The sequence below is a fragment of the Lynx canadensis genome, chromosome F2, assembly GCF_007474595.2.
Source record: "Lynx canadensis isolate LIC74 chromosome F2, mLynCan4.pri.v2, whole genome shotgun sequence".
Taxonomy (NCBI): domain Eukaryota; kingdom Metazoa; phylum Chordata; class Mammalia; order Carnivora; family Felidae; genus Lynx; species Lynx canadensis.
In genome coordinates, this window is record NC_044320.2 from 18,063,759 (window position 1) to 18,089,374 (window position 25,616).

General features: G+C 40.7%; 1 protein-coding gene across 1 annotated transcript; it reads left to right on the forward strand.

Annotated features, from left to right (window-relative positions):
- Positions 1-3,191: 3,191 nt before the first annotated feature.
- On the forward strand, positions 3,192-19,688 carry HAS2 (hyaluronan synthase 2). The gene is made up of 3 exons (XM_030304286.1): positions 3,192-3,818; positions 16,322-16,423; positions 18,521-19,688. Exons 1-3 carry the CDS (start codon positions 3,192-3,194, stop codon positions 19,448-19,450), a joined length of 1,659 nt encoding a protein of 552 aa, XP_030160146.1. The 3' UTR covers positions 19,451-19,688.
- Positions 19,689-25,616: the final 5,928 nt, after the last annotated feature.

A 25,616-nucleotide genomic window follows, 5' to 3' on the forward strand; every position in this document is an offset into this window, starting at 1 on the left:
GAGATTAAGAATACATTTATCACCTAAAGTAGTTAGGATTAAATGGGATCATGCCATTCAATAAGACAGACAATACTTAGCCCACTGCCTGGAACCTAATGAATGGTGAATAAACGTTAGCAGATATAACAACGAGGTCAATGACGATGTTGATGCATAAAGTTACATGAATTCATTCAGCAAATATTTACTGAATACCACCTGTAAGCCAAGCAGGGTTTTAGGTCCTTGGGGCACATTAGCAAAAGTAGATTTAGAAAAATCTGTTGACTTTGTGCAACTTACATTAGGGTGCATCAATCTATTCTCTACGCTTGGTTTGGCTTAGAATTCTGTGAAGACTCGTACTGGTGAATAATTGGTATCCAATCAAATAGCAGCTTAAAAATCAGTTCAAGTTTGATGTGGGCAAAAAAATAATTAAAATAAAATCCAACTTCTATGTTTTACATACTTACGGAAGGTAGATTTCTAAGTCGTCTCTCTCTTTAGCAGTAAACTCTTATGCTCCAGGACGGAACTACCGTATTTTCCAATTGAACAATGAAGCCATATGTCTGAGGAGAGTTTGCTTATGAAGCAGAGTATCTGAATTGAGGATTGTCTCAGAAAGTCTCACACATATGGTGCCCATATCTATGCAATTGCCCAGGGGAAATGATAAAGAAACACACACTGTGTGTCACTCCTTGAGATCAATGTATTCCCTCCGTAAAGTTGGCTCTGAAAATGTGCCTTTTGCCCTTTGGCCTGTACTGACATATGCTGCATGTGTCTTACCGGGCAATAATACGATACATCTCAGAAACAGAAAGGTTCAGTTTTAACCAGGCTGCTGCAGTGTACTAGCAACTTTTCCCAGGCTTCAAAGGGACATTCTGTAGACTCCTATGATGTAAGAGGGTGTTCCCCCTCCAGCTGTGGCCAGCAGATGCTACGCAAACACTCTTTGTCCACGTGTGCTGATAAAGCAAGGAAAATGTGAATAATGGAAAAGAATGGCAGGCAGTACTTTTGCTGGCTATGGTGATTTTAAGCCCAAGCGAAGCACACACTTCAGCTTCTCCCTGGCTGAGCGTTGCAGTCCCCTTGAAATTTTTCACTCTTGTGAGAATGACTCACGTCTTGGAAACGACGAGTTCCAAGTCTGGTGCTCCCAGCACCTTTAGGCATTCGTTAAGGTGCCCGGTGGGAGTTTTCAGCATCCTGTCAGCTGTTTTAATTAACAAGGGATGCTGTGCTCTCTTGCCTCTCACTGGAACTGTTCCCCGGCACCGTGAACTTTCCATTCGTGTTGGGGTTCCCTTTATCAGCCTCCCAGGTTACATACTGTGATGTCCTGTAGAAGTGCTGGAAGGGGAGCACATCTGTGTTTGGTTGTTTTAGCTTCCTTGTTAGCTGATACTTTGTCTATTTTTTATTTTATTTAAATGCAAGTGAGTTAGCATATAGTGTAATGTCTATACTTTAAACTGGATTGTGTTTTGGCTTTTTAAACCCCCCTCAGAAACACTTTGATTTGGCTCCTCACCGCAGCTCTGTGAAGGGTCCCTGACAAATATTATTATCTCCATCCAACAAAAGAAAATAACGTCCACAAGCTAGAATCCTGGTCTCCAGGCTGTTCTGCATTATCTCGGGTTGTCTTAGTTAGGGTGAAGTCAACTCCAAATTTTAAAACACACGGAGATTTGGGGAGAGTGGTGCTCTTGGAGAGACATGGAAGTTTGTGCCCTTTCCATACCCCCCTTTCAGCTGGCTGCTTCTGAGTAATGTCCTTTTATAATAAACCAGTAATCGAGCGGGTAAGCAGGTTTCCTGAGTTCTGTGAGCCACTCTGGCAAACTAATCAAACCCAATGTGGGCAGGTCTTGGGAACCTCTGATTTAGAGCCAGTTGGTTAGAAGAAGTACAGGTAACAACCTGGGCTTGGGACTGGTGTCTGAAGTTGGGGAGATGAGTGGCAGTCTTGTGGGACTGAACCCTTAACCTGTGGAGTCTGATGCTATTAGGGATGGTGTCAGAATTGAGTTAAATTGTGGGACACCCACTGTTGTCTGGAGAACTGTTTGTTGGGTGAGGAACCTCCTTTCCCTGACACGCTGGAGTTGGGTCCAGGAAAAGTTGGGCCCAAAAGAAAAACAAACTAACAAAAGTCTACCAGGTACCTCTTCTATGTTCAGCCTTGGAGATACTTTAGGAAATACAAAACAATATATAGTTCTTCTCTACTCTGGTTGTTCAAAACCTTATTCAGAAGATACACAGACCATAGGGAGGAGTACAAAATTGGCTGTTATTAAGAGCTGAAATGTGTTTCAGGTCTAATGTATCACAGCTTTTTGTTTTTCAGCTCAGAAGCATCTTTTTATTTTTTGTTTGCTTTCTTCTTTTTAAGTTTTTTTGTATTACGGCTTTAAAAGGATGGGAAATTTACCTGTTGAAATGAAGCGCGATGCTCTTTCTTCCTTAACTTATTTTATTATTATTTTTTAAAGGTTTAGGGGCGCCTGGGTGGCGCAGTCGGTTAAGCGTCCGGCTTCAGCCAGGTCACGATCTCGCGGCCCGTGAGTTCGAGCCCCGCGTCGGGCTCTGGGCTGATGGCTCAGAGCCTGGAGCCTGTTTCCGGTTCTGTGTCTCCCTCTCTCTCTCTGCCCCTCCCCCGTTCATGCTCTGTCTCTCTCTGTCCCAAAAATAAATAAACGTTGAAAAAAAAAAAAAAAAGGTTTATTTTTGAGAGAGTGTGCGTGTGTTTGCCCGAGCAATTCGGGGGAGGGGGGCGCACAGAGAGAGGGAGACAGAGGATCCAAAGCAGGCTCTGCGCTGACAGCAGAGAGCCCGATGTGGGGCTTGAACTCACGAACCGTGAGATCATGGCCTGAGCCGAAATTGGACACTTAACCGACTGAGCCGCCCAGGCTCCCCTAACACATTGTGCTTTTCAGTAGAGCCTTGCCACCGTCATCTCATTTGATCCTCGAAACAGCACTCTGAGGTCCACCAGAAGGACATCCGTATCCCTGTTGTGCAAATGAGCAAACTGAGGTGCAGAAAGTCACTTAGCTAGTTAAGTGAGAAGGTGAGGCTGGAGCTCCTGAGTGCTTCTAGTCCAACACTCCCCGTGAAACCATGTGTATAACAAGGATGGGACAAGAGTGGTTAACCAAGAGTATCATTTGATTATATTACAGATGCATTGTGAGAGGTTTCTCTGCATCCTGAGAATAATTGGAACCACACTTTTTGGAGTCTCCCTCCTCCTTGGAATCACAGCTGCTTACATTGTTGGCTACCAGTTTATCCAAACAGATAATTACTATTTCTCTTTTGGACTGTATGGTGCCTTTTTAGCATCACACCTCATCATCCAAAGTCTGTTTGCCTTTTTGGAGCACCGAAAAATGAAAAAATCCTTAGAAACGCCCATTAAATTGAACAAAACCGTCGCTCTTTGCATCGCCGCGTATCAAGAAGATCCAGACTACTTACGGAAATGTTTGCAATCTGTGAAAAGGCTAACCTACCCCGGGATTAAAGTTGTCATGGTCATAGATGGGAACTCAGAAGATGACCTTTACATGATGGACATCTTTAGTGAAGTCATGGGCAGGGACAAATCAGCCACTTATATCTGGAAGAACAACTTCCACGAGAAAGGTCCTGGTGAGACGGATGAGTCACATAAGGAAAGCTCGCAGCATGTCACCCAGTTGGTCTTGTCCAACAAGAGTATTTGCATCATGCAAAAATGGGGTGGAAAAAGAGAAGTCATGTACACGGCCTTCAGAGCACTGGGACGAAGTGTGGATTATGTACAGGTAGGTTTCCGAATTCCTGCCAGGGCAAACATACATTTAAATAAAGCAGCTTTTGTGTCTCTCCAGGCATATGCTATAGCCCATCCTTGTCCCTCTGAACACAGTACTCCTTTCAGTTCATTTGAAAACCGCGTGACTGTTGAAAGCACATTTTGAAAGCGAGGAAAAAAAAAATCTTGTGAAACTGTTAAAGACTATCTACGAAAATGCTGAACTTACGCGGTGTTATTGGTTGGAAATTGAGATTATTTTGAACAGGAGACCCTTCCTTCCTTCTCTCCCCCTCCCTTACCTTCTCTGCCCCCTTGGTTCTGCCAAGTCAAATCCAACGTCATTTTCCACAGTCTTAAAATCTCCAGACCTTGTACGAAAATAGCGTCTGCCGAGCAGAAGGGTCTTGAGAAAATCTGCAGGCTCAAGGGATGGCTATAAAACGTTTTTCACGGAGACTGGGCAAAATGGGGGTGGTGAGAACAATTTTGATTTAAAAGGGTAAGGCATTCAAAGCTGGGAGACAGAAGGAGAAGGAAAATGAAAAAGGGAGAAAAACAAACACACACAAAAACCCTTCCCAGAGCAAAATCGAAGTAATGTTTATTTCACTCCCCAAACAGCATTACCTCACTCACTGCACTTGACCTTTGAAAGCATTTGTGATGGTGTTTGCTTGCATGAAAATGAGACAGGCTGTGTCTGTCATTAATTCCCTGACTGCTCTGCTTGCTCCAGGATTTCTCCCCTCCTCGTTCTCACTGAAGCTTTCTTTAGAATGTTAGTAGGGTCCCTGTGAGTTTTCTAACTGCAATTTTCTTGCAGATACTTCAGTTAAAGTTTGGCCATGATGATACGGAGAAGGGAGAAATGTCTGCAGTTTAAGAGAATCCATTGGGACACTCTCCCAATCTCCAATCAGTGAAATCTGACTTTTCAGAAGACCCATCATATACTTTAGGGTCCCTGATTGTCACAAGGTCACGCCCAGTGGGATGGCATGCTCTGTGTGATTGGGGGAGAATGGGCACCGGCTTCAGAGTCAGCTGGATGACCCGCCTGGAGCAGGACCACCTTTCCAAGCCTCAGTTTCACGGAGAGAATAAGCCAGTCTCACAAAGGGTTTGAGATTACCACGGGGTTAATTCTGGTTACGATCTGAGGAGTTTTGAGGCATTTTTTCCCCCTCAGTTGGTACCGATCTGCATATTAATCTCTTCTAGGGAGTTGATAGAGTTTCACTCCCAAGTGTCTCCTAATTTCTAGAATGTTCACAATCGAGGTACTTTTAGTTAACTCAGGACATTTTTATGTATTTTCATAGTGTAACTTCAGGCCCAGATAGAGGATGAAATGATCCTTTTAAAGGAAGTGATGGGATGGCTGGGGAATTTACAGAGGGTTTGAAGACTGAAGCCTAAAATGAAGAAACATGTTTTGATATTTCGCCTTTAATTCTAGTTAAAACAATTGCTACATTTGTCGTTTCTAATCAAGATGTCATTGTGTGGGTTTTCTTTTTTCTTCTCTTTTTTTTTTTAAGCCTGTTCCTCCCAAAGCCGCTTCTTCCATCATTCCTGTGTTGAACTTTGTTTGTATCCTTGACAACTTGACATTGTGCCTGACCAGGACAAAATAATACAAGCTATGGAACGTTAGCCTGGGCTCCTTGCTAGAACCCTAATCAGGCTTGAGAACTTTCCTTCCATCAGGCTGAGGCCTCCAAATAGACTAACCTGAGCACCAGCTGTTAACTGGGTCCTAAGTCCTGCTAGAATTCTCCGTCCATTCCAAATGTTCAAGGGGACTGACACAAGAGTAGGAAACCATTTGGCGTTCTGAAATCAGGGGACTCCATCCTGCCATTCCTCATCAAAATCCCCAATTTTTAACCCTGTGTGTTCTATAAAAGTGGAAACATTATAACAGTCAAACCAGTACGTTCTCACCATCCATTCTGACTGACCCAGGGTCTGAGAGTTGCAAAGCAGAAGCCACAGAAAGACCAAGGAGAGGGGCGCCTGGGTGGCGCAGTCGGTTAAGCGTCCGACTTCAGCCAGGTCACGATCTCTCGGTCCGGGAGTTCGAGCCCCGCGTCAGGCTCTGGGCTGATGGCTCAGAGCCTGGAGCCTGTTTCCAATTCTGCGTCTCCCTCTCTTTCTGCCCCTCCCCCGTTCATGCTCTGTCTCTCTCTGTCCCAAAAATAAATAAACGTTGAAAAAAAAAAAAAAAGAAAGACCAAGGAGAGAGGTTCAAGGATGTTGGCTACTAAGCATTACAAGTGACTGAATGTGGAGAGCAGATTGGCTACCGAAGGAAGGAAGTAAAGTTTAGGTGCTCATACACAAGAGAGAATGGGGGCTGGGGCAGAAATAGGACCATCTGCTCACATCCTTGCTACCCGGGCTGAAGACACTGCTTAGCTGGGCAGAGATGGCGCGGATGATTGTTTTTCTCAGATGCGGCTGAATCTTTGCACTGGCTAGTTCTCTTCACTTCATCTTTTTTTTTAAGTTGATTTATTTATTTGAGAGAGGGAGAGAGAGACAGAGAGAGAGAGAGAGAGAGAGAGAGAGAGCGAGAGCGCATGCATGTGGGGGAGGGGGAAACCCAAGCAGCCTTCGCGCTGTCAGTACAGAGCCCAATGCAGGGCGCTATCTCAGAATCATGAGTCGAAATCAGGAGTCGAACGCTTAACGGACTGAGCCACCCAGGCGCCCCTCCATGACCCTTTTAGCAGGAGAAAAGGAAGACTAAATTATTCAAAATAGTAGAGTTGACCCTTGTTATTCATGGAGTCTGTATTTGTAAATTACCCTCCTCATTAAAATGTAGTTGTAACCCCCAAATCAGTACTTGGCTGCGCTTTTGTGATCATTTTGAGACGTGCAGAACGGCAAGAAATTTGATTCACCTGATGTTCATGTTCCCAACTGAGGTCAAAGAAGACTGTGCTCTGCCTTTTTCAGCTTTTATACTGTAAACAAGTAACTTCTTCATAATGTATTTAGTATCACGTTTTTCACATTGTTGTGCTTTTTGTTGGTGATGTAGCTGTTTAAAATGCCCCCCCAAGTGTAGTGCTGAAGTGCTTGCTGTCTAGTGTTCCTGAGCACAAAGCTATGATTGCCTTACGGAGAAAATGTATTTCTTAGGTGGGCTTTGTTCAGGCATCAGGTACAGTACCTTTGGCCCTAAATTCTCTGTTAATGATTCAAATACATATAGTAAGATGTATTTAAATGGGAACACAAATAACACAGTTATTTATTAGGTATTGATTTATTAGGTATTGATTTATTAGGTATTTATTAGGTATTGATCAGTAGACAAAGATGTGACCAGAGCCTCAGAGGAACCTAACCTTATATTTCTGCTAGAAGCCATTTTTTTTTTTTTTTTTTTTTTTTTTTTTTTTTTTTGGTGTTCTCTACATCAGTGTTCATGAAACTTCGTGGAACATAACTACCCTGAATCATGAGAATTGACAAGTATGTATGTAGTATTTGCTTGGTTCCCGTATTGTATGGGAAGCCTGAACTTTCTGAGGGCCAATGTTGAGAATGTTCTGTCTTTTTATATCATTCATTTTAGAGGATAAGATTGGAGCACAGTGAAATAGGAATGGGACATCTGAATTCCAGACTTGAATCTGTTGTTTCCTTGCTATGGGCCTCAGCTGGTAGAACAGATGATCTCCGAGATCATTCCCAGCTCGGAACTCTAACTCAATACAGTCTTTTTTGGTTTTTGTTTTTTTGTTTTTTTGTTTGTTTTTCAGTACAGTTTTAATTTCTCTGACATTTTTAACAGTTACTATCATATTTTTCACTTTCACTTGGTTTACTTTTTTAAGATTTTATTTTCAAGTAATCTCTACAGGCAACATGGGGCTCGAACTCACAACCCTGAGATCAAGAGTCACACACTCCACCGACTGAACCAGCCAGACGTCCCTCACTTTGATTTTTAGTACGCCCTTTCCCCCCAATTTGGGCTCTTGAATGTAAGCCCTGAGTTAAATGCTTCCATTATGGGACTTCCTGATTCCCTTCTTTAGAATGAGAATTCCAGCCATTTGGAATAAGGGTGTTTCTTGGCTTCAGCCTTAGAGGTGACAACATTTGGTTTCCCACGTTCCCAGCTGTCTTGTCACCTTTGTTTTACACCTTCTATGACTTTCACTCATGTTTAAGCCTTCCTAAAAAGAAAAGAGAATGACCAAATGACTCCTTTTTTAACCTTAATGTTTTGAATAGATTCTAGGTTGACCAAAGTCAGTAAGTATTTTACAACAACTTGGGTAATTCATTCTCCCAAGGAAGGTATATATCTTCCTAATTCTTTTAAAAAAGAGCAACAGAGAAGGGCCAAATTGCTTAGATGTCTATGATACAGAGGCTTTCCACTGGATGGATTTGAGATCCTTTGTCATAAACTCAATTGGTGTAGGAGAGGATAATCTTCCTTATCCTGCCTCCTTCTCACAAAAAGAATGATTATTTTTTCATTGAGGGTATTTTTTTTTTTTCTGGAATGGTTTTACTGCTAAATTTCAAAGTGTGTTTTTAACTCTAAAATTCTTAAATTTTATGATTTTGTATTTGCCACTGAATCTGAGGCTGGTAAATTTAGCTATAGACTTACTTGTAAATTCCATTTACCCAAAATCCAAGTAAATAGAAAATCAAGATTTTTAAAAATTGAAAGTATCATGCAATATTGATAAAGTCCTAGAAGTTGGTTATGATAAAATTAATTGCCATCCATCATAAGCTTTTGAGTGACCTTGTTGTTTATATGAGAAATTTTAAATTGTGTGCAATATCCTATTTTCGTGAAGGTTATTTTCCATCCTAATTTTTTGGTCTCCCCTATCTCCTGCATGTATGTGGTTTCACCCAAATTATGTACTCCTTTTCAGCAGATAATTCAGTTTTCAAGTTGAGATTTGAAAAATAAAATTCTGTCTTCTACATTTATGTACTTCCGAAACCAAAGAATATGTTCCCATTTTAAATAGTATCACATGCATTAGGTTCAATGTCAATGAGATAGGAAGTCAAGATGCAACAAACATTTTTTTAAGTTTTAATGGGTCCAGGGTCTACTCTTTGCTATAGGATGAATTTTCCCACAATAGAATGTACTTTCCCCAAAGGTACATTCAAGGCTATAAAGGAATCATAATCGGCTGCAAACTGCTCTCTAATTTTTTAATTTTCTCTAGTAAACAACCCAGTGTAAGGACTTTTACATTGCCTGCTCAGAATTGAGTTTGCTGAACTTAAGTTTATTGGGTATTGGACTAGGTAGGGATTGGTTCCCTGCTCTCCCGGTGAGTCATCACTTATTTACAGTGATTGTACGAAGGACTCCTTCTCTCATTGATTAGTGTCCTTAGTGGGTGTCTCTGTGTTTGGTTTGTCACTTTTGGTTTTGGTTCGTCACTTTATGTCTTCCTTTTATTGAGCATTTACTATGAGTTAGCCAATATTAAGTGCTTTACATACGTGATCGAACTAAATTACCAATATAACAAACTTTAGGTGGATGTGATTATCCATATTTTTCACCTGAGAGGTGGAGGCTTAGGAAAGTGAGGTAAGGACACTACAGTCAACAAGCTAGTCCAAGTTTATATAAACTTGGTGAATGGTGGATTGAGACAGATCTGTTTGGTTCCAATATTTGCATGGTGCTTTCTCTTCTTTCAATAGTGTGTTTACTCTGGTATTATACTGTTAAGAGTTCAAGGAAACTGGCATCATCTTGTGTTTGGTAGTAAATAACTATTTGTAAATTTTTGTTGTTGTTGTTCTGGCCTACCCCTTTTCACTAGATAAATGTCCCCAGGGAAAGGAGAGTGAGGGAGACTTTCCATTTACTTTGTGGTAAAGCTGTGTCAGGAAAGCTGGTAGCAGGGTCATGACCAAGAGTAAATTCCACACACTATAGAAAAAAATAGTCTCACTGGGTCAAGGTTAAGATGAAGGGTCAAGCCTTGCAAGCAGTCAAAGGATAAAAGCAGTAGCAACAGAAGGGGTCCTGATTTATTTTCAACCTGTTTCCTCGTTGAAGGCAGCCAGAGTAATTAAGATTTCCTCTTAATCTGTGTAGCTCTCAGTGCCCTTTGAAGTGGTATGGGGCTTGAGTTGGGGGTGGGGAGATCCACCAGGCAGTCTGAAGGGAAACATGTTCAAAAAAGTGAAACATGGAGACTTGACATTTTAGACTTGGGTCTTAGAATTTGAACAGCATTTGGTAGAATAGGTAACAATGTTTCTTTCTTTCTTTCTTTCTTTCTTTCTTTCTTTCTTTCTTTCTTTCTTTCAGTTCTATGTATTTTTTTTAAGTTCTATCTATTATTTTTGAGAGAGAGCATGAGCAAGGGAGGGGCAGAGAGAAAAAAGAGAGAATCCCAAGCAGGCTCCGTACTGTCAGCATGGAGCCCGATGTAGGGCTCAGACCTACCAAAAGTGAGATCATGACTTGAGCCAAAATCAGGAGTCAGATGCTGAACCGACTGAGCCACCCAGGTGCCCGGTAACACTATTTCTAAAGGAGATTTTTGTTTAAATTATAGTGAGGTAGATTAAGATCAGTGAGATAAATTGGAATGAATTTATAGTCTAATAACTTACGTAATAAACTATACACTAATCGTTTGTAACTGGATTATAGATAGTTGCAGACACATTTGAATTTGTTCATTGGGATAAGACATCCTTGATATGTAATCAGTTCCCATGGTCATTTTAGAGATTCTTTACTGAGCCATCTCTTTGTGTTAAGGATTGTCATAATCCCTGAGGTTATGGGTTTACTTAAGGAGTATAAAAGTGTAAAGCTTATTACCTTAAACTAATAATACACTTCTCTACAGTCCTTTGTAAATTTACAAGGTACTTTGATATGCAGTGTCTCACTCCAGTACCATGATGATGGTAAGTGGCTTGTTAAAGGTCACAGAAGTAGTGAGAAACAGGACCCAAGACTTAATTGACGCTTCTTGATTCTGAGGGCATTTATCCTTATAATAGGCACAACTTGACAAAAAGAAAAAAAAAACTACTTTATTAATGTTTCACACTTTTTATGCAGTTGCTGTTCTTTATAACACATGGCGATGGAGGCATTGGGGATTTTTTTTTAAATTTTTTTAAACGTTTGTTTATTTTTGAGACAGAGAGAGACAGAGCATGTAGAGGGGAGGGGCAGAGAGAGAGAGGGAGACACAGAATCTGAAACGGGCTCCAGGCTCTGAGCTGTCAGCACAGAGCCCGACACGGGGCTCGAACTCACGAGCCGTGAGATCATGACCTGAGCTGAAGTCGGACACTTAACCGACTGTGCCATCCAGGCGCCCCAGGATTTTTTTTTTAATCCACTAGAATTAAAATTGGGTTTAGAACGTATTTAATCTCAACTTAAAAAAAATTTATGAAAGAGAACCCTCCCCCTGCAACCAATTATTTTCGTCCCACGGTTGGCAAACTCTGCTTGTAAAAGGTCTGATAGTAAATATTAGGTTTTGCAGGCCATATGGTCTCTATTACAACTATTCAACTTTGCTGTTTTAGTGTGAAAACAGCCATAGATGACATGAAAATGAATATGCTTGAGTTCCAATACAACTTTATTTATGGACACTGGGATTTGAATTTCATATAACTCCCATGTGCCACAAAATATTATTATTTTTTAATTTTTTCAATTATTTTAAAAGGCAAAAGCCATTTTTAGCCCACAGGCCCTAACAAAACAGGTGGCAAGCTAGACTTGGCTTGAAGACCTAAGATTGTCAACCCCTGGCTTATTTATTTATTTTTTAATTTTTAAAAATGTTTTATTTATTTTTGAGAGAGAGAGAGACACAGAGAGAGCAGAGGAAGGGCAGAAAGAGAGGGAGACACAGAATCTGAAACAGGCTCCAGGCTCCCAGCTGTCAGCACCAAGCCTGACACAGGGTTCGAACTCACAAGTCAGTCATGAGATTGTGACCTGAGCGCGAGTAGGAAGTAGGATTCTTAACCAACTGAGCCACCGAGGCATCCCATCAACCCTGGTTTAGATAGGAAGGAAAGGGGAGGGTGTTCCCTCTTGACTGCATTGGGGAAGGATGAAGACGGAGGGACGATGATCTTATGCACTTGAGTTGGATTCTGTGGTTAAGACTGAGGTGGCTGGTTCCTCCCAAATGTGTCTTTTTGCCTTGACACTTTCCCACTCATTTTAGTGAAAACTTTGCTTCATTTCCATAACTCCCAGTGAGAAATCCTATGACTAGTGATGATGTGGTTTAAACAAATTACAGTTGAGACATTCAGTGTGGACAGTGAGATGTTTTGATTTGTTCTCTAATTGTTTCCTGTGTGCAAATCATGGCCTGTAGTTTGTCCCCAGGTGAGGTCAAGCTCTGCGTCAACTGGTGTTTGTCCCCCACCGTTTCTAGCCTAGAGCTAAATAGCCAACATTTATGAAATCACATACTTATTATTAATTGGTGGGGAGACAACTAGAAAGCCTGTTCCCACTCTACGGATTTTCAGAGGGACTAAAGTTACACTCTTGATATACTAATAAATACAAACTATTAGGTTGATGAACATACATGCTGACTGTCATAAGTGATGGCTTTCTAGCTGGCATTCTGTCACCAAATAGCATCCAGAAGTTGGACCTCTTTTTTTCCTTTCTCCTCTTTTTAATATGGAATGCTTCACCTTGCGTGTCCTCCTTGCTCCGGGCCATGCTCGGCTCCTCTGTAGTGTTCCACGTTTCATTTATGTGCTGCTGAAGCACCTAACAGAAATCGAACTTCTTTAAAGCTCTTTGATCCTGCCACTGTAAACCCCTTCCCAGGAGATTTCTGGGAGCTTTCCCTTCCGACACAGTTAAACCCACCAGAACAGTCTCTCTCTCGGAGAACTGCTGGCTGTTTGCAGTTGGAAAGTGGGAGGGGCAGGACCAATTTAAACATTCAGAGCCTCAGAAGTGTGGTTCAAGGTCATTTCAAAGGGGCGGTTCCCTTGGCTCGCCCCTGCTCACAAGCAGGCGGAGTGACTTGCGCATTAATTCTAGATTGCCCCTTCCTGTTGTTTTTAGTCTTATTTTAGCTTTCTGGTTTTACCTTTCCCAGCCTGAGTCAATAGAGGTGGGTGTGGCCATAAGCTCAGGATGCTGGGCTAAAGGTGGGTCGAACTCTTGCCCCCGCCCTTCTACCCGTATTACAGGCGGGACAGACTTGCAGCCATCCATGTACAAGCCAGTGGTAGACCAGGCACTCAGAGAGGCAAAAACGTCACTTTGGGTGAAATTTGTTTAGGCTGCTTCTGAGGCTTGCGTCCAAACCCAAGTATTAGTAAAATCCTACTTTCTACACTGAAAAACTAATGCCCAGCTCTTGCCTAGATAAAGTGAGATCCTGCTGGACCAAAAGAGAATACTAAAAACAAAACAAAACAAAACAAAATAAAACAAAATAAATGGTTTTATTGAGAAAATGAATGGTCCTAAATAACTAGAGTAAAATAAGAAATTCAGATGTTAACCCTAAAATTACTATGATTAACTAAATACAGAGAGATTATAACTATTATATACTTCTTAATTTATACGATTTTTTTAATGTTTATTTTTTGAGAGAGAGAGAGAGAGAGCGTGCATGCATGCACGTGTTCTCGAGGTGGGGAGGGGCAGAGAGAGAGGGAGAGACAGAATCCGAAGCAGGCTCCAGGCTCTGAGCTGTCAGCACAGAGCCCAACATGGGGCTCCAACTCACACACTGTGAGATCATGACCTGAACCAAAGTCGGACGCTTAAGCGACTGAGCCTCCCAGGCACCCCATATAAGTTTCAATCATGCATTTAAATCGCTATTTTACCAACGTTATTCATTAATATATAATATATATTTTTTTGAAAAAAAATTTATACTTTTTTCAGAAAAAAATAGCTGTCAGTAAAACTGAGGCACACATTTTTTAAAATGTTGAAATTCCTTAATTAATTATGTCAGGGACTCATGAGAGAGAGAGAGGGAGAGAGGGGGAGAGAGAGAATCCCCTTTAACTCAAGACTTTATGCTTCTACAAATTATTTTCTAAATTTTTTTTCCATTCCAAACTGGTATATGAAATCCCTACTATTTTAATAAAGTAGTATGGAGAACTGTAAAGATAATTACTTTTGGTGTAAATAAATAGGCTAAATATTGATTAAATCCATTTTGGTGAGTCAGACTTGATGGAAAAATAATGGAATTGCTGATAACACTCCAGTCTCTACTAATTATTTATTGTTTGGATGGGGTTGTGAAACTGGTTCATTACATGTCAACCTGATCCATTTTTATCTACTAGGCTTTGCTGTAGTCCCCAGAAAGGAATACCATGTCTTATTGGTATTAATCAGGGATGGGGAGGTGGGGGCACTTCTCTTATTTCTGGTTTTCTTTGATCATGTGGAAGAAGCTCTATCCACAGGTATAGCCTACCTGCGGGAAAGGTGGTAGCATTTCTCAGCTGTGTCACTCCTCCCTCCCTAAGAGAAGTGATTTAATCTGATTGGTGAGTCCAGGAGAAGGGGAGCTGGCTCCTTCTTACCCATTCCTTCTGGGAGTGGGTGGCCACCAAGGAGCTGGCATCAGCCAGACCTTTAGAAGGGCATGCACTTTATCTGTAAGAGGAGGCTGCCCGCACTTAGGTGCTATTTGGACTTAATAAGTCTGTCTAATACTGGAAAATGTAATTAGGAAGGCTGCTATTGCACAGGGTATAAGCCCTGTGCTCTGTATCAGCTTTACGATGATACCAGGGATATTTGGGTTTCTCATCTCCCTTATTCTTCTGTTTCATTTTCCAGTTGGCTCAGAAATCAGGCTGGAAAGAAAAGTATTTGTAACCCGGCCCCCTTGGGCCTCCAACAGGAATGTTCGTCAGAGGTTCGCTAATATAGACTAATCCCAATAACTTTCTTGAAGTCATAATTTGGTTTGGTTTCAGAATTGCTTTTTTGGACCCGTATAAAGATTTTTTAAAAAATTTTTTTGATCTTTATTTATTTTTGAGAGAGAGAGAGAGAGAGAGAGAGAGAGAGAGAGACAGAGAGTACGAACAGGGGAGGAACAGAGAGAGAGGGAGACACAGAATCTGAAGCAGGCTCCAGGCTTGGAGCTCCGAGCTGTCAGCACAGAGCCCGATGCGGGGCTCAAACTCAGGAACCACGAGATCATGACCTGAACCGAAGACGGACGCTTAACCAACTGAACCACCCAGGCGCCCCTGAAGATTGTTTGTTTGTTTGTTTTAATTTTTTTTAACATTTATTTATTATTGAGAGACAGAGAGACACAGAGCATGAGCAGGGGAGGGGCAGAGAGAGAGGGAGACACAGAATCCAAAGCAGGCTCCAGGCTCTGAGCTGCCAGCACAGAGCCCAACGCGGGGCTTGAACCCACAAACTGCGAGATCATGACCCGAGCTGAAGTCTGTCACTTAACCAACTGAGCCACCCAGGCAACCCCCCTGAAGATTGTTTTTTTTTTTTTTTTTTTTTTTTTTTAAATTTTTTTTTCAACGTTTATTTATTTTTGGGACAGAGAGAGACAGAGCATGAACGGGGGAGGGGCAGAGAGAGAGGGAGACACAGAATCGGAAACAGGCTCCAGGCTCCAGGCCATCAGCCCAGAGCCCGACGCGGGGCTCGAACTCCCGGACCGCGAGATCGTGACCTGGCTGAAGTCGGACGCTTAAGCGACTGCGCCACCCAGGCGCCCCTGAAGATTGTTTTTAAGAACAACTATTAGCATGTCTAGAATGACTTCAGATAATTTACATTTGCTTTTATGTACAAAGGGCTGGATGAATACTTGATGCTTTAGGATAAAAAGGTGGTCTGCAGATAATGCTACCTCCCTTTCTGATGTTGTGTCAGTTGCTAAGTCCTGCTCTTCTGGGCAACTTGCTTCAGAACTATACGACCGAATGGAGGAGAATGGCTTTCCTGTCTTCTAGTTACCATATGAAGATAGGGAGGAAAGTCGCTATTAAACATGCCTCCCTTTCAATACACTCTTAGGATTTTATGACCATCATTCAGACCTGAGGGATAAGTTGCCTAAAGGGAAAAAAAAAACCCAAAAACCCATCTATGGTGACCAACCCAGATGTCTACTAAATCCTGGAAAACTGGGATGTCACCTGGGAGACAAGACTTTCACTGCCATGATGAGGAACATCCATGGTAAACCAAGACGAGCTGGTTAGCCTACAAGACCTACCTAGCACGTCACTTCAGCTGTTCTATCCAGCAATGCCATTTACTTCAATACTGAGCTCGCTCTTTGTATCGATTGTGACATAACAAACGGTCATCCCTTGCAATAAATACTTGCTTACTGAGGCCCCGTGACAATAAGGCTGAAGACATAATATATATGCCCAATTTTGACTGTATTGACTACACTCCTACTTCTTCCTTTAACTCATTTTGTACTTTTTGCTTCACAGGTTTGTGATTCAGACACCATGCTTGACCCTGCGTCATCTGTGGAAATGGTAAAAGTTTTAGAAGAAGACCCTATGGTCGGAGGTGTCGGGGGAGATGTCCAGGTCTGTAAGCCTTCACTTTCGGCATGAGTCGCTTTTAGTTTTACTCTTACTCGTTGATTCATTGAACACGTATTTATTACACACCAAACTCTCTGCCAGATGTGGCTTTTGGTGCTAGAGACACATGAGTATGTGCCTTGACCCACTTTATTGCCTCTTTCCTTTCCTAAATTGAAAAAAAGAATTAGGATTTCTTTGTTTAACCCTGGAATGTAACCTTTGTTTGCTGTGGCTGATAAGTAATATATATTTAATTTAAATGTGTAATGATTTCTACCGTATCTTCTTGAACCATAACTTAATGTTCTGGTAAAATCTGATGTTAGAGTTCATTTAGCTGTGAAGGAAAAAAAAAAAAAAAAAAAAAAAAAAAAGAAGAAGGGCAGATGATGGATTCTATATTTTATACCTATGTATTTAAAAGCTGGTCAATATATGCTTGATTAAAAATCCAAATTGGAATACAAAGAAAGAAAAGAGAAGAAGCAAGTCAAATTTATACTGGTAAGAAAGGCAAAGGAATAATTAATTAATAAGTGGATTTTCTGATTATGATTTATTTCCCACTTTTTTTTTTTTGAGAGGGAGGAGGGGCAGAGGGAGAGAAAAACAGAGAGGGAGAATCTTTTTTTTTTTTTTTTGTAAGTTTTTTTTTAACGTTTATTTATTTTTGAGACAGAGAGAGACAGAGCATGAACGGGGGAGGGTCAGAGAGAGGGAGACACAGAATCTGAAACAGGCTCCAGGCTCTGAGCTGTCAGCACAGAGCCCGACGCGGGGCTCGAACTCACGGACCCCGAGATCATGACCTGAGCCGAAGTTGGCCGCCTAACTGACTGAGCCACCCAGGCGCCCCAGAGAGGGAGAATCTTAAGTAGACTCCAAGCATGAGCCGGAATCAAGAGTCAGCTGCTTAATCAACTGAGCCACCCAGGTGTCCCCCCGCTAATTCTCTTTATTTCCCAGTATTTGCTATAAGTGGAGGAACAAGTAAACAAATATTAATGAAGGCCACTTGGAATATGTGGGATTGGAAATGAATATATATGTGAATATGTGAAAATATGTGAAGATTAAAATGAGTGCTTTGTAGGGGCTCCTAGGTGGCTCAGCCGGTTAAGCGCCCAATTCTTGGTTTCGGCTCAGGTCATGATCTCACAGTCTCATGAGTACAAGCCCCACTTCGGACTCTGTGCTGACAGCGGGGAGCCTGCTTAAGATTCTCTCTTTCCCTTTCTCTCTGCCCCTCCCCCACTTGCACTGTCTCTGTCTCAAAATAAATAAATAAAGTTAAAAAAAAATGAGTGCTTTGCAAACACGTGATCAGATTTTGGCAAAAGGTGAGAAGCACGTGGGAACTTGACTTTACAATTTGGGTTCTGCGTTGCTGTATAACCCATTTTACACATGCATGGTGACACTGAAGGCAAAGACAATGCCTGGAGCAGACAAAGAAACAGCCTGGTGATAAAAGAGGAAGCATGCAAAATCTAGATGAGAACTGAACAAAACTGAGATGAAAGAAAGAATTTAGAAATATTGCCAAGAAAAAGCTGCTAATTTTCAGTAGCTTTTGCATAGAGCATTATTTCAGGATTTAAGTTTTGGGGAAAGGCCAGAACAAGCAATTTATCACTGGCATTGTGTAAAAGAGAGAAAGAAGGAGAAGGAAAATTAATAGAATTGAATGAGTTGGAAATTAACCAGAACAGGAGAGAAGAGGACTTAAAAACCTTCAAATCTTAGATGGTAGGAAAGAGTGGGAAACTTTAGGATCTGAGAACTAAAGCCTAAAAATATTATAGCATAACAACAAGAAGGACAAAAAGCAGCAAAAAGAGGACAGAGTCATGAAGTAGAAAAACTATTGCTCATCAAGGAGTCCCAATGCATGGACACAATTCATCAGACTAATCTAGTAACATAGGACCAGAGAAAATAAAAGATAACTGTGTCAAAATGAAGAAGGATGCTTCATAGGAGGATCAAATAACACACTTCACTCTAGGCAGTAACCTCACAGCAGCACAGATTTTGTTGGTATTTTAGCTAAGGCTTACCTTTATTTATTCTTTTTTTTTTTTTTCCTTCTTGCAGATTTTAAACAAGTATGATTCCTGGATCTCCTTCCTCAGCAGTGTGAGATACTGGATGGCTTTTAACATAGAAAGAGCCTGCCAGTCTTATTTTGGGTGTGTCCAGTGCATCAGTGGGCCTCTGGGAATGTACAGAAACTCCTTGCTGCATGAATTTGTGGAAGACTGGTACAATCAGGAATTTATGGGCAGCCAATGTAGTTTTGGTGATGATCGGCATCTAACGAACAGAGTGCTGAGTCTGGGCTATGCAACAAAATACACAGCTCGATCCAAGTGCCTTACGGAGACACCTATAGAATATCTGAGATGGTTAAACCAGCAGACCCGTTGGAGTAAGTCCTACTTCCGAGAGTGGCTGTACAATGCGATGTGGTTTCATAAACATCACTTGTGGATGACCTATGAGGCAGTTATCACTGGATTCTTCCCTTTCTTCCTCATTGCCACAGTAATCCAGCTCTTCTACAGGGGAAAAATTTGGAACATCCTCCTCTTCTTGTTAACTGTCCAGTTAGTAGGTCTCATAAAGTCATCCTTTGCCAGCTGCCTTAGAGGAAATATTGTCATGGTCTTCATGTCCCTCTACTCAGTGTTATACATGTCAAGTTTACTTCCCGCCAAAATGTTTGCAATTGCCACGATAAACAAAGCTGGGTGGGGCACATCTGGAAGGAAAACCATTGTTGTTAATTTCATAGGACTCATTCCAGTATCAGTTTGGTTTACAATCCTCCTGGGTGGTGTGATTTTCACCATTTATAAGGAATCTAAGAAGCCATTCTCAGAATCCAAACAGACCGTTCTAATTGTTGGAACGTTGCTCTATGCATGCTATTGGGTCATGCTTTTGACGCTGTATGTGGTTCTCATCAATAAATGTGGCAGGAGGAAGAAGGGACAACAGTATGACATGGTGCTTGATGTATGATCTCACGTTGTTTGACGTTTGCAGTCACACACGCAGACACACACAAAACCTTAGTTCCTCTTGTGGCATCAGATAGTGCCACCAAAGGAGACATATCACTGCTGCTGGGACTTGAACAAAGACATTTCTATGGGTTTATTTTGATTCTGCCAAAGTAAAACAAGACATCAATGAGAAGAAACTCAGAGTTTAACCTGTTATTTCTATGAAAATGGGAAACATTCTTTGTTTATGCACTTTTTCCTTACTGTACATCCGCCTAACAGTGTTTGTCCTATATACCTCACTAGCCATGCTTTATGTGGGTTATCACGGAAGAAAAGGATTTTGGAAACTCAAGGAAAAGTTCTTTCAACGTATACAACCTAACTTATGGACTGTGTTGATAGCTAATTTTTTTTTTTTTTTTAGAAAGGATTTTCTGTTTAACTCTACCAAATGAAATGCCAAAGGAAATTTTAAAGGCCGTTGGCTGTGCTGTATTTTTATATAACTGTACTGTGTTTTAAAATTTTGTATGCCAATTTTTAAAGCAAATTTTGCATATTCTATATTTTACTTCTCTGCCAAAATACACCTGTTCTTTTTTATTATTATTAAAATAGGTTCTGAAAAAATTCATACTTAAAAAAAAAAATCTACCCAAAATGTGAAGCTTGGTTGACTGATGTTGTTCATGATAGAAAGAATAAAATATTTCTCTCTCTCTCTCTCTCTCCCTTTTAAAATGGAATAGTTTCTTTCTGTGAAAAATATTTAAACTTTCAATATTTTAACTTCTTTTCATTTCTTTTAGAAAAGGCCAATATACCTGTCACACTTTGGAAGTAGAAATACGTACTTAGGTGTACAAAATAAAAGGAAAATCAGAAAATCAAGGCCAAAGGGGTAGAAAAGTGCAATTTTTCATAAGATTAAAAAAAAAAAGGGAATGCTAGTCCTTGAAATAAAACACTAGGCATCAGCACTGGACAAAACATGGGTATCAGAGATTAATAACCTTTGGGGTTTCTGGCAGTGTTTCCTCAGGCTGAGTACAATGGAAAGTGGAAAAAAATTATCTGTATTATTTGGACAAACAAATACAATGCAGTTCATCATTTTGTTCTGTGGCCTGAATTCACCAGATACTGTCCACATATTGAACATAATTTGCTGGTCTTTTTTTTTTTTTTTTTTTTTTCCAGCTTACCAGTTCACTTTACATGTTACCATGAGGTTTACACTGGTGAGTTGGATACATTTTAATAAGTGTAAAGCCTATAGATATGAAAATTGACACATTTAAGTTCCTCTTCTACTTTCTAGGGAGGATTTTTTTTTCTGAATTTATGCAGATAATTGCTTCATCTGTCTTGTTATTGGCCTACATAGGTATGTTTACATAGTAAAAATAATATCAAGGTTTAATAAGTGTATCAAGAGTTGGCACATAAAAGAAATTGATGGACCAGTTACCCCTAACCCGGCTAATTTAGCTACTCCAAGGGCCTCAGTTACCCAGTTTGACATTTGACATGACCCACCTTGCCTTGTAGCTGGTGCTGTGTAGACCTGTGTTAAACACAATCGAACACATGAGTCGTCGCATAGAAAATGTTGTGATGAGGCAGAGTGTGAGTGTGGCAAAGGGTTCAACTATGTGCCTCTGTCATTCTGCTTCCTTTCCGTGCAGATGCCTACGTTCCATCTGTCCTGCTTAAGAAAAAGCTGCACATTCTACCTTCGGAGTACAAAAGGTACATACCATTCTGCAACTCAAACTCACTGATGGGAGAGTTGGTGGGGAAAAAACACAGCATGCCAATAAATGAAACTAAAACTTGAGTTTGCCTTTTTAACTATTTATGTTCTAAGTTAAGCTTTGATAACTTTCAAATGTCAAATTCTCTCATTCTTATAAAAGATTGAATTAATTGCCTGTATTTATTGTAGCAATTATTCAATGTATTTCCAGTATAGGATGTATAGTATAATTGATTTTTTGTAAATAAAATATTTTTGATAAGAGTATTGCCTTTTTTTCTAAGGGAAGGGGAAATTTCAAATGAAACAAAACCTCTGTTTTCCTGTTGGTAGTGGAATAGATTTAAGAATGGGGTATATAGAAAATAAACAAACATAGTTGGTAAAAGGTAATAGAAATCATTTCATGTTACTAATGATGAAGCAGAAATCCCTCAAATTAGTGTGGTTTGGAAATCTGGAAAACAGAGGAGCGAGAGAGAGAGAGAGAGAGAGATTCAGTTAATATAATCTTGCCTTTTCTTTAATCTTATATTTCCCTTGGAAGCATCCCAAATTTAGACAAAAATTATTTTATTATAATAATTTATCATAGTGGAGGAAAAATCACAGATTTTCAGAAAATTCATAAGCAACTTTATTATTATAAATAATAAGATCTTAAAAATAACTTGAACTCCAATAGAGGGCAATAATTAAATGAATTATGGCATTTTCAAACAATGTAACATTATTGCCCATTAAAATGTTTTCAGAGAACATGAGGATATTGGAAAAATGTTACATTAAAATTTTATAACCATTTTGTACAGTAACATCTCAAATTTGTAAAAAGAAACATGTTTAAATATCATCTCTACTATTGGGAATATCACAGGTTTCTATACTGTATACATTTTTGTATTTTCCAAATACCATGATCCTGTATTGTTTTTATAATCAGAAAAAGGACAATAAATATTGCTTTTTTTAAAAAAGTGGGTCGGGGCATCTAATAGCATTTCCTGGTTTGAGGAACTCTGATGCTAATCCATTTTGCCACTCATCCCTCAAATTCATCTTGCTTCCTGATTTTCTTTTTATTATTTAGTTCCTGAGAATCTCTCATTACTTTGGCACAGTATACATTATACACACACACACACACACACACACAATATAAAACAACGTTAAGCCACTGACCATTATTGCCACTCCAGTGATGGTTCTAATCTCAGTGATCAGTGATTCACTGATAAAGTCACTTGGTGCTCTGTTAGAGGCTGGCAAAGTTAACATAACGAGCCAGTATACACGGTAGCCTTTTCTGGCTGTGTGGTCTGTCACGTGACCACTCTTCTCTTCTTTTGGACTACAAAAGCATCCATAGGCAATATGCCAACCAATGCATGTGGCCAGCTTCCAATAACACATTATGGACACTGACATTTGAATTTATAATTTGCATGCATTTTGAAGTATTCTTTTGAATATTTTTTAGTCATTTAAATATCTTAAAACTATTCCTAGTTTACCAGCATTACTAAAACAGGCAACGAGCCAGATCTGGCCTGCTGGCCATGGTTTAAAGACGCTTATTAGTCTATAGGAATCTACTGACTCATCTGTACCATTAAATACACCAACACTTAAGTTTCGAGCACATACCATGCATCAGGTACTGCCAGAGCACATTGTACAGACGGGCTATTTTAGCTCTATCAGTCTGAAGGGGTTCCACTATTTTTGCCACTTACAGGTGAGGAATTTGAGGCTTAGAGTTGATATCTTGAGACCATAAAGCTATTAAATTGTGATGGTGGAATTTAGGTCCAGGCATTCTGATGTCAGAATTACCTTTTAAACAGTTTATACTCCGTGTGCCGTCCGTGGTCCAGCAGCACAAGCAGCGCCTGGAATTTGGTTAGAAATGAAAATGCATGGGGCGCCCGGGTGGCTCAGTCTGTTAAGTGCATGACTCTTGATTTTGGCTCAGGTCATGATCTTATGGTTTGTGAGATGAAGCCCTGTACTGGTCTCTGTGCTGGGCATGGAGCCTGCTTAAGATTCTCTCTCTCCTCCCTCTGCCCCTTCCCCTGCTTGTGCACACACTCTCTCTCCCTCAAAATAGATAAATAAACTTTAGGGGGGAAAAAAAAAGAAATGCAAATGCGTGCCCTGCCCCAGACCCACTGAATCAAAATCTTGGGCTGGACCCCAGAACCTGCTTAATAAGATTCCTAGATGCGGGCACCTGGGTGGCTGAGTTGGTTAAGCGTCCAGCTCTTGGTTTTGGCTCAGGTCATGATCTCACGGCTTTGTGGGTTCAAGCCCTGCTTCAGTTTTCTTTCTCCCTCTCTCTGCCCTCCACCACTCGCACTGTCTCTCTCAAAATAAATAAATACACTTGAAAAAAAATTTTATTGTTTATTGACTTTTAAGAAAGAGAGAGAGAGAGAGAGAGAGCATGAGTGGGAAAGGGGCAGAGAGAGACAGACACACAGAATCCAAAGCAGGCTCCGGGCTCTGAGCTGTCAGCACAGAGCCCAATGCAGGGCTCCAACCCAAGAATGTGAAATCATGACCTAGCCAAAGTTGGATGCTTAACTGACTGAGCCACCCAGATGCCCCAAGAAATAAATAAACTTAAACAAAAAAAAAAGATCTATAGATGATTTTACTCACATTAGAGTTTGAGAAGCATTGCTCTAATCTAGTGTATTGGTTTCCTCAGACTAAGTATCATCCCTATGATAACTATCATTTCAAATATTTGCATTTTCCTGTTGAGCTTTCTACATTTAGTATCAAATACAGATGTTGGCAGATACCTGGTTTTAATGAAGTTTACTGAGCACCTCTTATGAGCCAGAAATCAAAATTTATACTCAAAGAGGTTATAATTGAGTAAGAAGGATATGATGATTACACAAACATTTGGTGCAAAATGGAATAATAAAGGTATAAAGAATGGCATGGGGATATAAAAAGAAGGAATGAAGTGAATGAGTTCTGTAAACATAGGCTTCAATATAGTGTGGCACTGGGGTGATTCTTTAAGGTTGTGTGGCTTTATGGGGACTGAAGACTTTCCAGATGAAAATAATGTGGTGTGATTTTGATATGTGTTCCTTTCCACAGAATTAACAAGTTTAATTAAGGTGTGGGCAGTATTTAACCAAGAGTTCAGATTTAGCTATAGAAAGAACATCTGAAGGTACATCATAGAAGACCATAACCCAACAGGGAGAAATCCTAGGATGAAGCGTTTGAATGTGATAGATCACGGTACCTGCGGATGATTTTGGATGGGGTTCTAACATTGCAAACTGAGCTACATGGTGGAGGTTTGGATTTGAATGTCCCGCATAAACAAGTATGATTTGGTTCACGTGTGCTTATAATAAACTGGTATTGCTCTTCCAGGCACTTGGCTCCTTTCACCCTGTTCCCTGTAGGTCTCCCTCCAGGTACCCAAATACCACCTTCAGCTTCTTTTATATGCCGTATAACCAGCTGGTCACAACAACCATTTGATTCCCGCCACCCCCCCTTGCCATGTCACTCAACATCGTCTCTCACCCTACTTAAGACATTCTGTATATCTTGCCTGAACTGTTAAAAACACTTCCTGACTACCTCTTTTCCTCATTTCCGTTTCATCCAACGGAGTCTCTACATTTCTGTCAAACTTCTCCTTCTAAGACCTAACTCTGAATAAAAGGTTTAATTTCATCTCATTGTCCGCAAGATAAGAGCATTACATCTTTACGAATGCAGTCAAGGCTAATGATCTGTTTATGTCCTCTCTTGCAGTCCATAATCCTACTATTTTTTGTGGTCCCATCAAAGTAGTGTTGCTCCCTCGTTGTACACATGTTGCTCTTTGCCTTAGTCAAGTTTCTTTATTGCAGACATTCTCAGAAACCTCAATGTGCTGATGAGTTTCATGAATCTGTAAGAGAGGCTCATCGCATAGAGAAGGTCCTACACTTAGATGACTATGGCATCCATTCCATGGCGATGTTGACTAACGTCTGGATTAACATTGTCGTCCTGCAGTATATAGTTTAGGTAACGCCAGTATATAATTCCTGACACCACAAGTTGGATTTGTGTTCTTTCAAGATCTAGAAAAAATATGCAAAGCTTAAAGCTCCTTATTTCTTGAGTGATCAGCTCCAGGTGTGGAGACATCAGGGGTTAAGGGGGAGAAGCCTTCAGGTTCATTATGGCTCAGCCTGTGGGCTACAGAAACAGGCTCTTCTCAAAAGAGTTCAATTCTGGGGCGCCTGGGTGGCGCAGTCGGTTAAGCGTCCGACTTCAGCCAGGTCACGATCTCGCGGTCCGTGAGTTCGAGCCCCGCGTCGGGCTCTGGGCTGATGGCTCAGAGCCTGGAGCCTGTTTCCGATTCTGTGTCTCCCTCTCTCTCTCTGCCCCT

Coding starts and splice junctions, on each gene's coding strand:
- HAS2 (XM_030304286.1), top strand. CDS start 3,192: ATGCATTGTGAGAGGTTTCTCTGCATCCTGAGAATAATTGGAACCACA. Junction 3,819..16,321: donor GAAGTGTGGATTATGTACAG/GTAGGTTTCCGA, acceptor TTTGCTTCACAG/GTTTGTGATTCAGACACCAT. Junction 16,424..18,520: donor GTGTCGGGGGAGATGTCCAG/GTCTGTAAGCCT, acceptor TCCTTCTTGCAG/ATTTTAAACAAGTATGATTC.